The following is a 13030-nucleotide window of genomic DNA, read 5'->3' on the forward strand; positions in this document are numbered from 1 at the left end:
CATCTTCCCGCTGTTCACGTTGCTTGTAGATCTACTTACCACATTTATTACATCTTAGGTGCCACTGTGCTATAAGACACCCATCTCCACTTGAGTTCCTTGCAGAATTTTCAATGAATATTGTTTCCCAAAACCAAATCTACCCCAAAAGAATGATTTGGCACCATTAAAGAATCAGCAGCAGGTTCTGAAAGTAATTTTGAAAGAGCTTCAGGGAAAAAAAGAACACTCCTGGTATCTCTAGATAATAGATACTATACATGTTGCCTCTTAGTGATGTATTCACCACTATTTTATAATCAGACCCTGTGTACATGCAAGTATAATGGACTCAGTGGGTGCAGGGATGTCCTTGTGCTCTTTTGCTTTTTAGCCCCAGTAGAGTATCCAGAGTGCTAAAGGATTTACATTAAATACATCATAAATGCTCAACAAATTTGAAGTACACTACTAAGGGAAAAGATTTCCTTTTTCTCATGACTGGGAGGAGGTGATAGCAAATGCTTATGTAAGGCTTTGTTGAGATTTGACAACCACAGTAGTACAGTCACCTCAGGCTCCCTTCCTCATGTTTGGCGATGGAATCTTGGATTCCAAAGCAAGAGGTGCTTGTGGGACAAGGGAGAAGGGTGCAGGCATATCTTCTGTAGAAACTGTCCTAAAACTCCAGGAGCACTTAGGGATGACATGGAATTTGGGGCAAAGGCAAACTGTGGAAAGAATACAGTTGAGATCACTGGAGAAAATGTGTTGGCTGCTACAGAACAGGAGACAGGAGGGAAGGTAGGAGGAGGTCATAAAGGGCAAAAAAGTGGGGGGTACGCTCCCAGACAGACATCCTCTTAGAACAGCAGTTAGTTCTAAGACAAGGGCAAGTTATAAAGCAAGAAATAAGGGGAATCAAGGTGAGAGAAAAGCCAAAGCAGAGGAGAAAGCTTCACAAGAAAGGGAGTGATGTTGGATTAAGAATTGAGAGTTGAGTAAAAGGTTTATTATTAGTGCAGTCAACACTGTGGAACAGCACGTATAACACCACCAGCAACCCACAGAGACGCTAGTGCGACGGGGAGGGAAGCCTTAAATGAGCTTCCTGGCTCCGTCTGAGGGTGACGACAGGAGGGTATGGGCCTTGGTAAGGCAGGCGGGGGCAGAGGGGAGTGGAAGAGATGTAGTAACCAGACTAAGTATAGCAGCGTTTTCAAATTCCTGAGCACAATGTCCTGGAGCTGAACGCAGGACTGTTCCCTACTCCCTTCAAGCTGTACTCCTCCACCCCATTCCCAGTGGAGCCATGACCCATCTCCCCAGACCTACAGCAAGGTGACCTGGAATAAAACTCCAAAAGAGAGAAGAAGCTGTTATATGGCCATATCTCGTCAACCCCTCTCCGACCTGCCTATTAAAACAATCAATCACCTCCTCTCCATCCCTCCCCTGTTTTCTCTCACTCTATCAGCCACCCTAGAGACTGAGGAATGCCCGGGTAGCCTCAAATGGCGCTGAAGTCCCTAGAGGGCATGTGTGAGACCAGAGCACTGCCTGTACTCAGAGACACATCTCTCCCATCGTGGCTCGTGAAGCTTAGAATCCAACTATGTATCTCCAAGGAAACTGAGGGTTGGGGGATGGAAGAGTCTTCAAAATTAATACTCTATCAATACAAAGTTTGACAAGGAGACTCATGGAAGGGGTGGGAGCAAAGTTCTCCAGAGGGCACAGGCACTGATGGACTGTCGCAGCCATCACTGAAGAGAGGAAGTGCCTCATCTCAGATGGGCTTATGGAGGGTTGGGGCAGACAAAGGTTCAGCCGAGGACTCCCTTGGCCCTTCCTATATTAAAGCCAAAGGTTGTGCTGAAAAGGAAAAATATAAAACAGATCCCATCCCTGTCCCACCCTATCCAGAATCCCCACAATAGGAACATCAAAAGGAAAGTTTTCAGCTTTGTTAATTTTTTTTTCTTTTTCCTTTCTTAAAAAAAAAGTAAATAAATTAGATTGCCAACAATGTGGCCGGGCTGGAAAAGTGGGGTAGCTATAACCAGGCCATTCTAAAAAAAAAAAAAAAAAAAAAAGGTGGGAAGGAAGGAAAGGAAGGTAATACAAACAACAATGGCCAAAGGAAATTATCAAAATAACTAGTTACAATCACAGGGCTGGAGAGGGTCTATGAACTATTACAGCCCATGCCAGAGGCAGTGCCTACCTGATTTCAGCAAAAGCCAGAGAGCTGGTTCTTGCTGAGCACATCCACCCCAACAGACTAATCCCCTACCCCCAACCCTGTCATTCCCTAGTTATGAGAAAATGTAGGAAAGAAGAGCTCATCTAGAAATTTTCAGCATCCCAACCTGCACACCTGCAGAACCAGCAGGAGCCTACACCTGTAAGGTGGGCCAGACAGGATATTGCTTGGCACAGAGGTCCAGTCTTCCCCTAAGGGGGCCAGTTACTGGCCTCATTGCTAATTTCTAGGGTTTTTGATTCCACCCCTACCATTTTTTCAGGATGTCTGCTCCCCAGAGCTGCCCTCTCATGCTGTTTAGTGTCAACCGGCCTGCCTGCTCCGATTCCCTGGTTTTGGAGGAGGGGGAATGATTAGATATTCCTCACTCCACCCTGATCCTCTAGAGAAAATGAATTCTTTGTGCTTTCTAAAAATATCTAGAACCAGGGACCCTAGGCAGGAAAACAGATATAGAGGTGGGGACTTTCCCAAACTGACTGAAAATTTACAGACATCTTAGGGGAAGAAATCAGGCAAAAGGAAGGAATCTGGGTTTCCCACCTGAAAGGTTGAGCAAAGTGCCCTGGGCCCTTCAGTGCCAGAAGAGTAGGGAAATGTGTGGCCCATGTGTAAGCCACGGTACTATGAATAGTAGGGAGGACTCAGGGACCAGCTGCTGGAGTGATGGGTTTTCTGATTGCCATCTCTTCCTGCTAGCCCGTCAAGATCTCCTATATCTCTTCCACGCCGTGCGCAAATATCATGACAAGCCCTGGTTCCTGCACCATGTCATCACCCATGTGCTGGTTCTCACAGGCCATCACGACAACAGCCTGCTTGCCAGGGATACGCTTGGCCACGTAGTTCTCATAGTAGCGCCGGTTCATCTGTCTGGTCTCTAGGGTGGCCAGACCCTGGGGCCAGCTTCGCTCGTGGGCATTTTCAATCAGCTCGTTGACAATAGAGGCAGGACAGCCACTCTCCACCAGGGAGCGCTTGATTACAGCCTGGAGTACAGCATCTGGGGTTGAGATCATCCCTCCCCAGCGGGTCACTCTGGCTGGCTGCAGGGAGTTCACCCACCTGTGTGGAGGGGATTAGAGGTGGTCATTCCAGCTCATCCCCCTTCTCTGCATTGGCTTTTTCTCCTGCTCTGCGCTCAGCTCAACCCTGACCTTCCATTTTCCTTTTTCCATCACTGTTTCAGAAACTCCACATCTTTCCCTAGCTGGTCCCCTGGAAGTCCCAACATGTCACTCACCAGATTAAACTCTACAAGTGAAGAGTTCCTGTCATCTTTCTTAGAAACCCCAATACATAGAACATACGTGCCTGGCACGTACTAAGTGCTCAACAAATGTTTATCGGATGAAGCAATTATTCCTGTATACTGTGTCCCACACAGCACCATTTGCATTATATATACTGATTCACACTAAGAATTTAGTCTGTGAATCGTACACAACCCCAGCACTGAAACAGATTTTAGACTTTGCTTGTTTATGCTGCATTTTAGATCACTCTCCTGGATTTGCACTCACTCACTCTTCTGGGTTGTAAACTACCTGACAATAAGGACAGTATTTCCTTCTTCTTGGCCCTCCTAGCACTCCACAGCCTTTTTTTCCCCCCACAGCCTTTAACATGGCTTTGTACATGTGCGTACTCACTTAAGTCCAGATGAATTGAATCCTTGGGTAAGCTTTCCCTTCAATCCACCCAAAATAATTTAAGATCCTATAGTGGTGCTGAAAGTTCTCTTCCTGTCCTTCATCCCAATATCTGAAACGCCGTGGCCCCAGCCCAGCCCTCTTATTACCCTCCTTCTGCCACTCCCCGGCTCTTCCTCCTTTCAGGGCTCAGTGCCAGGACGTGGAGCAAGTGACTCCATGTCCTGAGTGACACTCACTCTAGGATCTCATTGTATTCAATGGTCTCCTCCAGGTTCTGAAGGTTGGGGTTGACACTGCGGATTGCACGCATGTATGCCTTTAACAGCTGGATATCTCGCTTCTGTGGGTGGGAAGGAGAATCAGAGAGGACAGTTAGGGTAGACAACAAATGTAAGACGAAAGTGTGTCTTAGAATGAGGACAGCTGAGAGATGTGAGGAACAACCAGACCTGTAAGCTTTACAAAGACAGGGATGGGACTGTCTCATTCCTAGTGTAACCTGAGTGCTCGGCAGGGACCTTCTTAGAGGAGGCATTTAATAAATGTTAGGTGAATGAGTAACATTGACGGGATGAAGGAGAAGGGGAAGAGCTCCCATCCGATTCCCAACCAAGCCACAGGCAGAGCATCTGTTCACCCAGACACACGAGCACAGGCACAGACCCGTCTGCTCACGCGGGTGCTTCTCACGCCGTCATCTGCACACACACGTGGCATGTGTACACACACACACACACACACACACGTCCAGTTACCTGCACATGAGAGGTAGGTTCTCTCAATGATCTCTGGGCCCTACCTGCTCTGCCAGGTGGTGCTTGTGCTCAGCTGAGGTCTTCTCCAGCTGCTCACACGGGTGCTTCTCACCCCGTCATCTGCACACACACGTGGCATGTACACACACACACACACACACACACACACACACTTGTTCACAGTTACCTGCACATGAGAGGCAGGTTCTCTCAATGATCTCTGGGCCCTACCTGCTCTGCCAGCTGGTGCTTGTGCTCAGCTGAGGTCTTCTCCAGCTCTGCGATGCGTGTCTGCTGCTGCTGTACCACGGAGCGCAGGTGCTTAATGCAGTTGTGGTTTGGCAGCTCATCTTTGGGCATCTCCAGGCTGCCACCCAGAGTGGGGAGGAAAGCAGAACAGGGGCATTCAATGGGTCATGTGGGCGAAGGCAGGAGATGCCGACAGGCTTTTCTCCTAGCCCAGGTGTCCAACATTCAGGCCTCCCTCTTATTTATTCCCTTCACTTCCCCAGCAGCCCCGCCCGCGCCCCCGCCCCCCATGCTCCTTTGCTCTCTACCTTCTCTGGGCCTCTTGCACTTTCTAAGAGTGTTTTATCTGCCACACAGCTCTCCTTTCTTCCTACAGATTCTGCCTATGTACCCACTCCTTCTGAGCAGCCCTAGATTCACAGCCCTAGCTAGACAGCAGCATTTAATCAAATATTTCACACTCCAAAGAAAGAAAATAACAAGGGGCAAGGAACTATGAGAAGCCTCGAAATTAGAGCAGTCATAGTGACAAAGAAAAAGGAGTACTGGGCTGACAGGGAAGAACAGAGGGAGTCAACCCTTAGTTCTAGCACGCAGATTAGGACCTGCTTCCTCCTCTCTTTCATTCAAACAAGAGCAAAAATATCCTAGTTGAAAAAGCATCACCGAAGTCAGATCTTAGGGCGGGAAGCCAGCGAGGCCAAGGACGCTCGTTGCATACATTCAGGCTCGGAGAGCTCCCGAGCTGGTGAGCGGGGGCTCCAGAGATGGGGGACTGGGGACAGGGAGTGTGGGTGCGGGGAGGGTGGTCATCAACCAGAAGGCCCTCATCTGTGCAGGGCAGAGGAAGGGAAGTAATCTCACCCGCAACCCTGCTCACAGGTCACAGGCCGTTTGGGGTTGTGCTCACAGTCGCTGAGGTGAGACATGAGGTTGTCAAGCCGGACAACAGCACTACAGCCAAACACAGCGTTGTCGCAGGCAATCTGCAGCTTTGACAACATGTTCCGCATGATCCGAGGTACTGGGCGCAAGTGGGCGACCGTCACAACGCTCCGGTCCACCGGACACGTCTGCTGCTGCGAGAACCACTGGGTGATGCAGGCATTGCAGAAAGCATGCTCACAATGAGGTGCCTAGAAGGAAGAGCAGGGCAAAAGGGGCACAAGAGAATTAGCAGGAGCTAAGAGCCTGAATATGATAACTTCACAAAGCCACTCAAGCCTCTGAGCAGCTTCCAGGACCAGAGGTCTCTGGGGTCACAGCAAAGTAAAGATGCACTGTGGGCAAGACACTGTGCAGAGAGAGGCTTCAGAAAGGTTTCCTGTGCTCCAGATTCCAAATGGATTGTGACATAAGACAAGTAAAAACTAACATAATAAGGGGCACAAATAATATTCTAGGACAATAGGAGAGATGACATAAGGTGGTTGATTATTAATTGCCAATTGGATTGCATACACAATAACTGGCAAAGAAGTCCAGAGGAGGATGAGATCTTTCTAGGCTAGGTCAATCAGGGCAGGTATTTAGGGAGAGGACAGAATTTGATACGGGTCTTAAAGGATGAGTACAGAGGACACAGGGAAGATATTTACTGGCAAAAATGCAAGTAAGAAAGCAAAACCAAACAAAACAAAAGCCTGGAATTCCTGGTGAGAGGTTGAGTCCTCTCTGTATGGGCCCAAGTTCCTATTTTATGAGGGTTGACATGAGGCATTGCCCTGAATCCCACTGGCAAGGCCTATCCTCCCAAACAGGGCCATTTTCTTAGAGAATCACATTCGTTTTAGTTTCATAAAGATCATATTTCAGCTTACTTCCTTGACAACTCAGATAACCTCTGAAGTTAATCCCTCAAACTGAGAGGATTCCCTAGCATCTATGGAGACACTATCTGGCTTCTGGCATAGGACAAACACTGTAGGCACTCAGTAGTTGATGAATGAATGGCGTGCTAATTATGTCCCAAACACTCTTCTAGGTGCTTAAAATACAAAAGACAGGTTCTGCTTCTGAGATGCTCATAGACACCAAAGACTGAAACACAGAAAGGCTTCCTAAGGGAGAAGTCATCCTCAGCGTGCCTGGGGGGCTCAGTCAGTTAAGTGTCTGCCTTTGGCTCAGGTCATGATCTGGGGGTCCTGGAATTGAGCTCTGTCTGGCTCCCTGCTCAGTGGGGAGTCTCCTCCTCCCTCTCCCCCCACCCTCCCACCCCCGCTGGTATGCGCACATGTGCTTTCTCTCTCTCTCTCTCACATAAGTAGTCTTAAAAAAAAAACAAGTCATTCTCAATGTCACTAATCCAATTGTCAGTAGGTTTTTTATTTTTCACTCAAAGACAAATTGGAGTCCTTTCGAAATCTTTATAGACCCTATCTCTAAATAAAGAAACCATAAACTTGTCTACTTTCCCCATCTGTCCTGCCACTAACCCAGATCAAGCTATCATCTCTCATCTACATTACTAAATACGTCTTCTAACTGGCCTCCCTACTTTTACTCCGCCCCTTTATAATTCATTTACCTTCATCACCCAAAGTGATCACTTCAAAATGCAAACTAGATCATATCACTCCTCTGCTGAAAACTTTACAATGGCTTCCCACTATACTTAAAATAAATCCAAACTCCTACTCAGGACCTATAAACTTCTGCTGGATGTGGCCCTGTGCCTCTGACCTCTCCTCACCTCACACCTCGCTGCCAGCACTGTGTTCAAGTTAGTCGGGCCTCCTTTCTGTTCTTTGTTTACACCCAACTCACTCCTGCCTCAGGATCTTCGCTTTTGCCGCTCCTCTTTGCCTGAAATGCTCTTTCTCTAAATCTCAGCATGAATGTCCCCTTATTCAGATCTCATCCCAACTGTTACCTCTTCTCATGACCAGCCTATCCAATCCTGCCACCCCTGCAAAAATATACAGAATGTGCTATGTTTCGTGCAAGCTGGACAAACTAATACAAAGAGTTAACTATGGGGGAGAGGGGATTACATGGATTGGGACAAGGATGGAGTAAGAGTTCTCACTGTATGTCTTTTTATACTGGTTATTTTCTGAACCCTATGAATTTATCACCTATTCAAAAATTAAATAAATATGCTGTAGGGGGGGCCTGGCTGGCTCAGTCAGAGTGTGCAACTCTTGATTCTCAGGGTTGTGAGTGTGAGCCCCACATTGGGTGTAGGTATTACTTAAAAAAAAAATGATGTAGAGAAATCAGCATTCCTAGCAGGTGCCTTCTACCCTTGGATATGTGTCTGGTAACCTGGCATCCTGAGATCTGCTTGACCTGCTCCTCAGAAGGCGGAGGTGGGGGGGGGGGGGGGGGGCTCCTGACTTAGAATGTCACAAGCCAACACTGACATCTCCACACGTGACTCACCTCAAATGACAGTGCCATGGAAGGGAAGGAACTGACACACCCCATAACCTCTTGACACCACCAGGATAGCTTGGTTCTACACCCAGCCCATCTGCTTCTTATGGCAGTAGGCTACAAAGGCCTAGACAGGGGACAGGTCCAGGACTAGCTGCCACTAGAATGCAGTCTGATTTTCAATCAGTTGAAGCATCTGTGTTCCTTTGGGTGGCTGAAAACTAGAGTAAGAACAAACTTATGGAATCAAGAGGAGCCCCTGGGAGTTGTATAAGCAGTGAGTGGGGGAAGGGCCATGAGACCTCACTGACTAGTGTCCTAGTTTAGAAAATGTGATTAGGTCTAGCTAGCCAGGAGTGGTAGAGGATTAATAGGTATTTACAGAGGGCAGGCAGTAAGAACCATGCAGGATGATGTCCATAAATACTACTGTTAAGAATTTATCTCACTCATTATACTTGCCTGTTAATCATGAGTTTCTCCTCATACTTGCCCCCAGGAAGATACAACTGACTCTCCTCTGGCAGGGCTTGCAGAGAAATGACCTATTGAAGGTGGCAGCTTTCATATCAAAATGCAGAGTACAAGACTGCATCAAAAACTGTTTTTTCTAATAAATCCCAGGAAGAAAATATATACACTGGTTCCCACTTCCTGTTTGTTAGTTAGTAAGCAGGCTGAAAAGGCCTGCAGGCAGACTGGCTGACTAACTGAAACATTACATCATCAAAATACAGAACTTATCAGGAAAGTCCAGAAGTTCAATCATAGCTAGGTAGATGGAAGCTAGTCAAAGCCCCTGCAGAGGAAAGGAAGTTCCTGAGCTACTGCCAGAAGACAGAGAAAAGGTGACTGTTTTACAGCAGAAAAAAATCTCAGGGCAACCCTAGAAGAAAATCTGAGGCACTAGACTTCTGTGGTATCCACCTCTAGATAGACTCTGGAAAGCCCTATTCCTTTTGTAGCCACCATTGATCCTCTGCACCAAACCTATATTCTATGTATGTGTGTTGTCATGGGGTGGGGGTCGGGGGCGGGTGGCAAATCACAGTGACTTCCCTGTTTGTCCCATTACCTATGAATATTTTCTCCTAGATCCACGGTAATCTATTGCCCCCACCAAAACTGCCATCAGACCGACTCACCTGGACTGGCTCCTCCAAGACTCCACTGCAAATAGGACAGATAAGGTCTTCGTCAACATCCCCCTGGAAACGGGTTACATCATACCCCATGTCTCATCACTGAAACCCAGGTCCTGGAAGGAGCAAGAAGAAAAAGAAGCCAGCTTAGAAGAAACCTACAAGTATGTGCCAACTTGAACTTACTGCCAAGATCCATTCATTTGCTCAACAATTACTGAGAGCATACTATGTGCCAGTCATTTGGGAAGAAAAATCTGATTCAAGAAAATTCTAGAGACACCTGAGTGGCTCAGTGGTTTAGTGTCTGCCTTTGGCTCAGGGCGTGATCCCGGAGTTCCAGGATCTAGTTCCACATCAGGCTTCCTGCATGGAGCCTGCTTCTCCCTCTGCCTGTGTCTCTGCCTCTCTCTCTGTGTCTCTCATGAATGAATAAAAATCTTAAAAAAGAAAAGAAAATTCTAATGGGGGAAGATATTACATAAGCATACATTTAAAATATGAAATGGGGATCCCTGGGTGGCTCAGCGGTTTGGCATGTGCCATTGGCCCAGGGCATGAACCTGGAGTCCCGGGATCGAGTCCCACGTCGGGCTCCCTGCATGGAGCCTGCTTCTCCCTCTGCCTGTGTCTCTGCCTTTCTCTCTGTCTCTCTCATGAATAAATAAATATTTTTTAAAAATAAAATAAAATATGAAATGGTAAGTATCTTGGTGGCTCAGTCGGTTAAGCATCTGCCTTCGGCTCAGATCATGATTCCCAGGGGCCTGGGATCAAGCCCTGTATGGGGCTCCCTGCTCAGCTGGGGAGTCTGCTTCTCCCTCTCCCTCTGCCCACCGCTCCCCTTGCATGTGCTCTGTCAAATGAATAAATAAAATCTTTAAAAATACATGAAATGACAAATGCCTACACTTGGCATTATGAGTGCAAAAGATGTGGGACACCTAACCCAGGCTGAAAAGAGAGGGTAATTTGAGAAGTTTTACAGGATCAGGTGTCATCAACAGGACAAGCAAGAGTAGCTAGGTGTTGGGGATGGGGGCAGGGTGGGGTATTAGCATTAGGGCTTTAGGCACATGAACCAGTACATTCAAAATCCAGAAGTAAGAGGATAAACAATGAATTCAGGGAACTCTTGAGTGGTTCAGAAAAAGGCTGATCTGAAGGATTCAAAGGAAGGAATGTCTGGATACAAGGCTAGAGAAGCAAACAAGGGGCAGGCATGAGAAGTCTTATGTAAGGAGTTTATCCTGAAGGCTATGAGAAACCACTGAAAGACTTCAAAGGAATGATGTATAAAAGTACTCTTCACTCTGTCAGCAGGGGTGACATTAGAGACAGGAAGAATGTGTAGGCAGGAGAGATGGTGACAGTCTGAATTTAAGTGGTAGTGATGGGGATAAAGAAGGGAGGTTCAGCGGCACCTGGGGGGCTCAGTTGTTGAGAGTCTACCTTTGGCTTAGGTTGTGATCCCAGAGTCCTGGGATCGAGTCCCGCATCAGACTCCCTGCAGGGAGCCTCCTTCTCCTTCTGCCTGTGTCTCGCCTCTCTCTCTGCATCTCTCATGAATGAATAAATAAAATCTTTAAATAAGGGGGACACCTGGTTGGCTCAGCGGTTGAGCATCTGCCTTTGGCCCAGGGCATGATCCCAGGATGCTGGATCGAGTCCCACATCGGGCTCCTTGTGGGGAGCCTGCTTCTCCCTCTGCCTATGTCTCTGCCTCTCTCTCTGTGTGTCTCTCATGAATAAATAAGTAAAATCTTTAAAAAAAAGGGAAAGGATGTTCAAGAGAGCAAAGACTCAGAGAGCAGTGAGGCTGCCATGCCTCTTCTTTGGGCTTCCTAGGGGTCAAACCCGAAGAAGTCGCTGAACAGTGACTGTATTTCTCCTACGGATTTCCTACTGGTGGGCCAACTGGATGGATGAAGGATGGGCACCAGTACAAAGGCAGCCACACCACAGACTAACCATCAGCTGTGACGTCCTAGAAAAGATGAGCTAAGTCAGATAGTTCTCAGGAATTTAGAATCAGGCTGTCCGACTTGAAAGGGTGAAAAGAATGAGATGCAGAAAAGACCTTGATAGGTCAGTGCAAGCTAAAGTATAGCACTGGACCGAGTCAAAACTGACTGGATTCATCCTCCGTTCTATTATTCACTAGCTATATGACCTTGGGCAGGCTACATAAACTTCCCAACCCCATTTTTTTTTAAATAGATAAAATGGTATGCATAAGAATAGAAGTGACTTTCACAGAGTTATCCACAAAGAGATAATATATATAAAACATTTAGGGGCACCTGGGTGGCTCAGTCAGTCGAGTGTACAACTCTTGATTTTTGGCTCGGGTCATGGTGCTAGGGTCATGAGATCGAGCCCTGCACTGGGCTCCATGCTCAGCAGGAAGTCTGCTTCTCTCCTTTTCTCACTCCCTTTGCCTCTCATCCTGCTAGCACTTGTGCTCTCTAAAATAAATAAATAAATCTTAAAACAAACAAAACACATTTAGCAAAGTGCCTACTGGCCCATAGTAGGGCCTCAATATACGACAGTAGTCATACATATGTCTAATTTCTACTACTTGAGGGATGCCTGGGTAGCTCAGCAGTTGACTGTCGGCCTTGGGCCCAGGGCGTGATCTCTGAGTCCTGGGATCGAGTCCCGCATTAGGCTTCCTGTATGGAGCCTGCTTCTCCTTCTGCCTGTGTCTTTGCCTCTGTGTGTGTGTTTGTGTCTGTCATGAATAAATACATAAAATCTTAAAAAAAAAAAATGTCTACTACTTAATTAAAAATTCCTTTTTTTAAAAAGATTTTTTTAAAGATTTGTTTTATTTATTTATGATAGACATAGAGAGAGAGAGAGAGAGAGAGAGAGAGAGGTAGAGACACAGGAGGAGGGAGAAGCAGGCTCTATGCCGGGAGCCCGATGTGGGACTCGATCCCGGGACTCCAGGATCACGCCCTGGGCCAAAGGCAGGTGCCAAACCGCTGAGCCATCCAGGTATCCCCTTTTTAAAGAGTTTATTTATTTATTCATGAGAGACAAAGAGAGAGGCAGAGACACAGGCAGAGGGAGAAGCAGGCTCCATGCAGGCAGCCTGCCGTGGGACTCGATCCTGGGTCTCCAGGATCACACCCTGGGTTGAAGGTGGCACTAAACTGCTGAGCCACCCGGGGTGCCCTTAAAAATTCCTTAAGAGCAGGGGTGGCTGGCAGGCTCAGTCCATAGAGCACGTGACTCCTGATCTTATAGGGCCTTGAGTTTGAGCCCCACATTGGGTGTAGAGATTACTTAAAATGAACAAATTAATTAAAACTAAAAAATTAGGCACCTGGATGGCTCAGTCAGTAGAGCATCTGCCTTCAGCTCAGGTCATGATCCCAGGTACCTGGGATCAAGCCCCACTGAGTGGGGAGCCTGCTTCTCTCTCTCCCTCTGCCCCTCCCCTGGCTCATGCTCTCTCTTATTCTCTCTCAAATAAATAAATAAAATCTTAAAAAAAATTTTTTTAACTTAAAAACAATAAATAAATATAAAAATTCCTTAAGAGCAGAAGAAACATAGGTTCTTCATGCAATATAGCACCAAGCACAGTTCCTT

At 47.0% G+C, this 13030-nt stretch overlaps 1 protein-coding gene across 1 annotated transcript in view; it reads right to left on the bottom strand.

Moving 5' to 3' along the window:
• Positions 1-969: 969 nt before the first annotated feature.
• Positions 970-13030, bottom strand: part of RNF41 (ring finger protein 41) — a 31163-nt gene continuing 19102 nt past the window's right edge. Inside the window, exons 3-7 of the mRNA XM_026001958.2 lie at positions 9428-9540; positions 5769-6040; positions 4887-5022; positions 4137-4240; positions 970-3310 (exon numbers count right to left, since the gene is read on the bottom strand). Of these exons, the coding sequence (XP_025857743.1) occupies positions 2959-3310; positions 4137-4240; positions 4887-5022; positions 5769-6040; positions 9428-9517 (954 nt within the window). The 5' untranslated portion in view covers positions 9518-9540 and the 3' untranslated portion in view covers positions 970-2958. The remainder of the gene's footprint in view (positions 3311-4136; positions 4241-4886; positions 5023-5768; positions 6041-9427; positions 9541-13030) is intronic.

The sequence above is a fragment of the Vulpes vulpes genome, unplaced genomic scaffold, assembly GCF_048418805.1.
Source record: "Vulpes vulpes isolate BD-2025 unplaced genomic scaffold, VulVul3 u000000697, whole genome shotgun sequence".
In the NCBI taxonomy this organism is placed as follows: Eukaryota; Metazoa; Chordata; class Mammalia; order Carnivora; family Canidae; genus Vulpes; species Vulpes vulpes.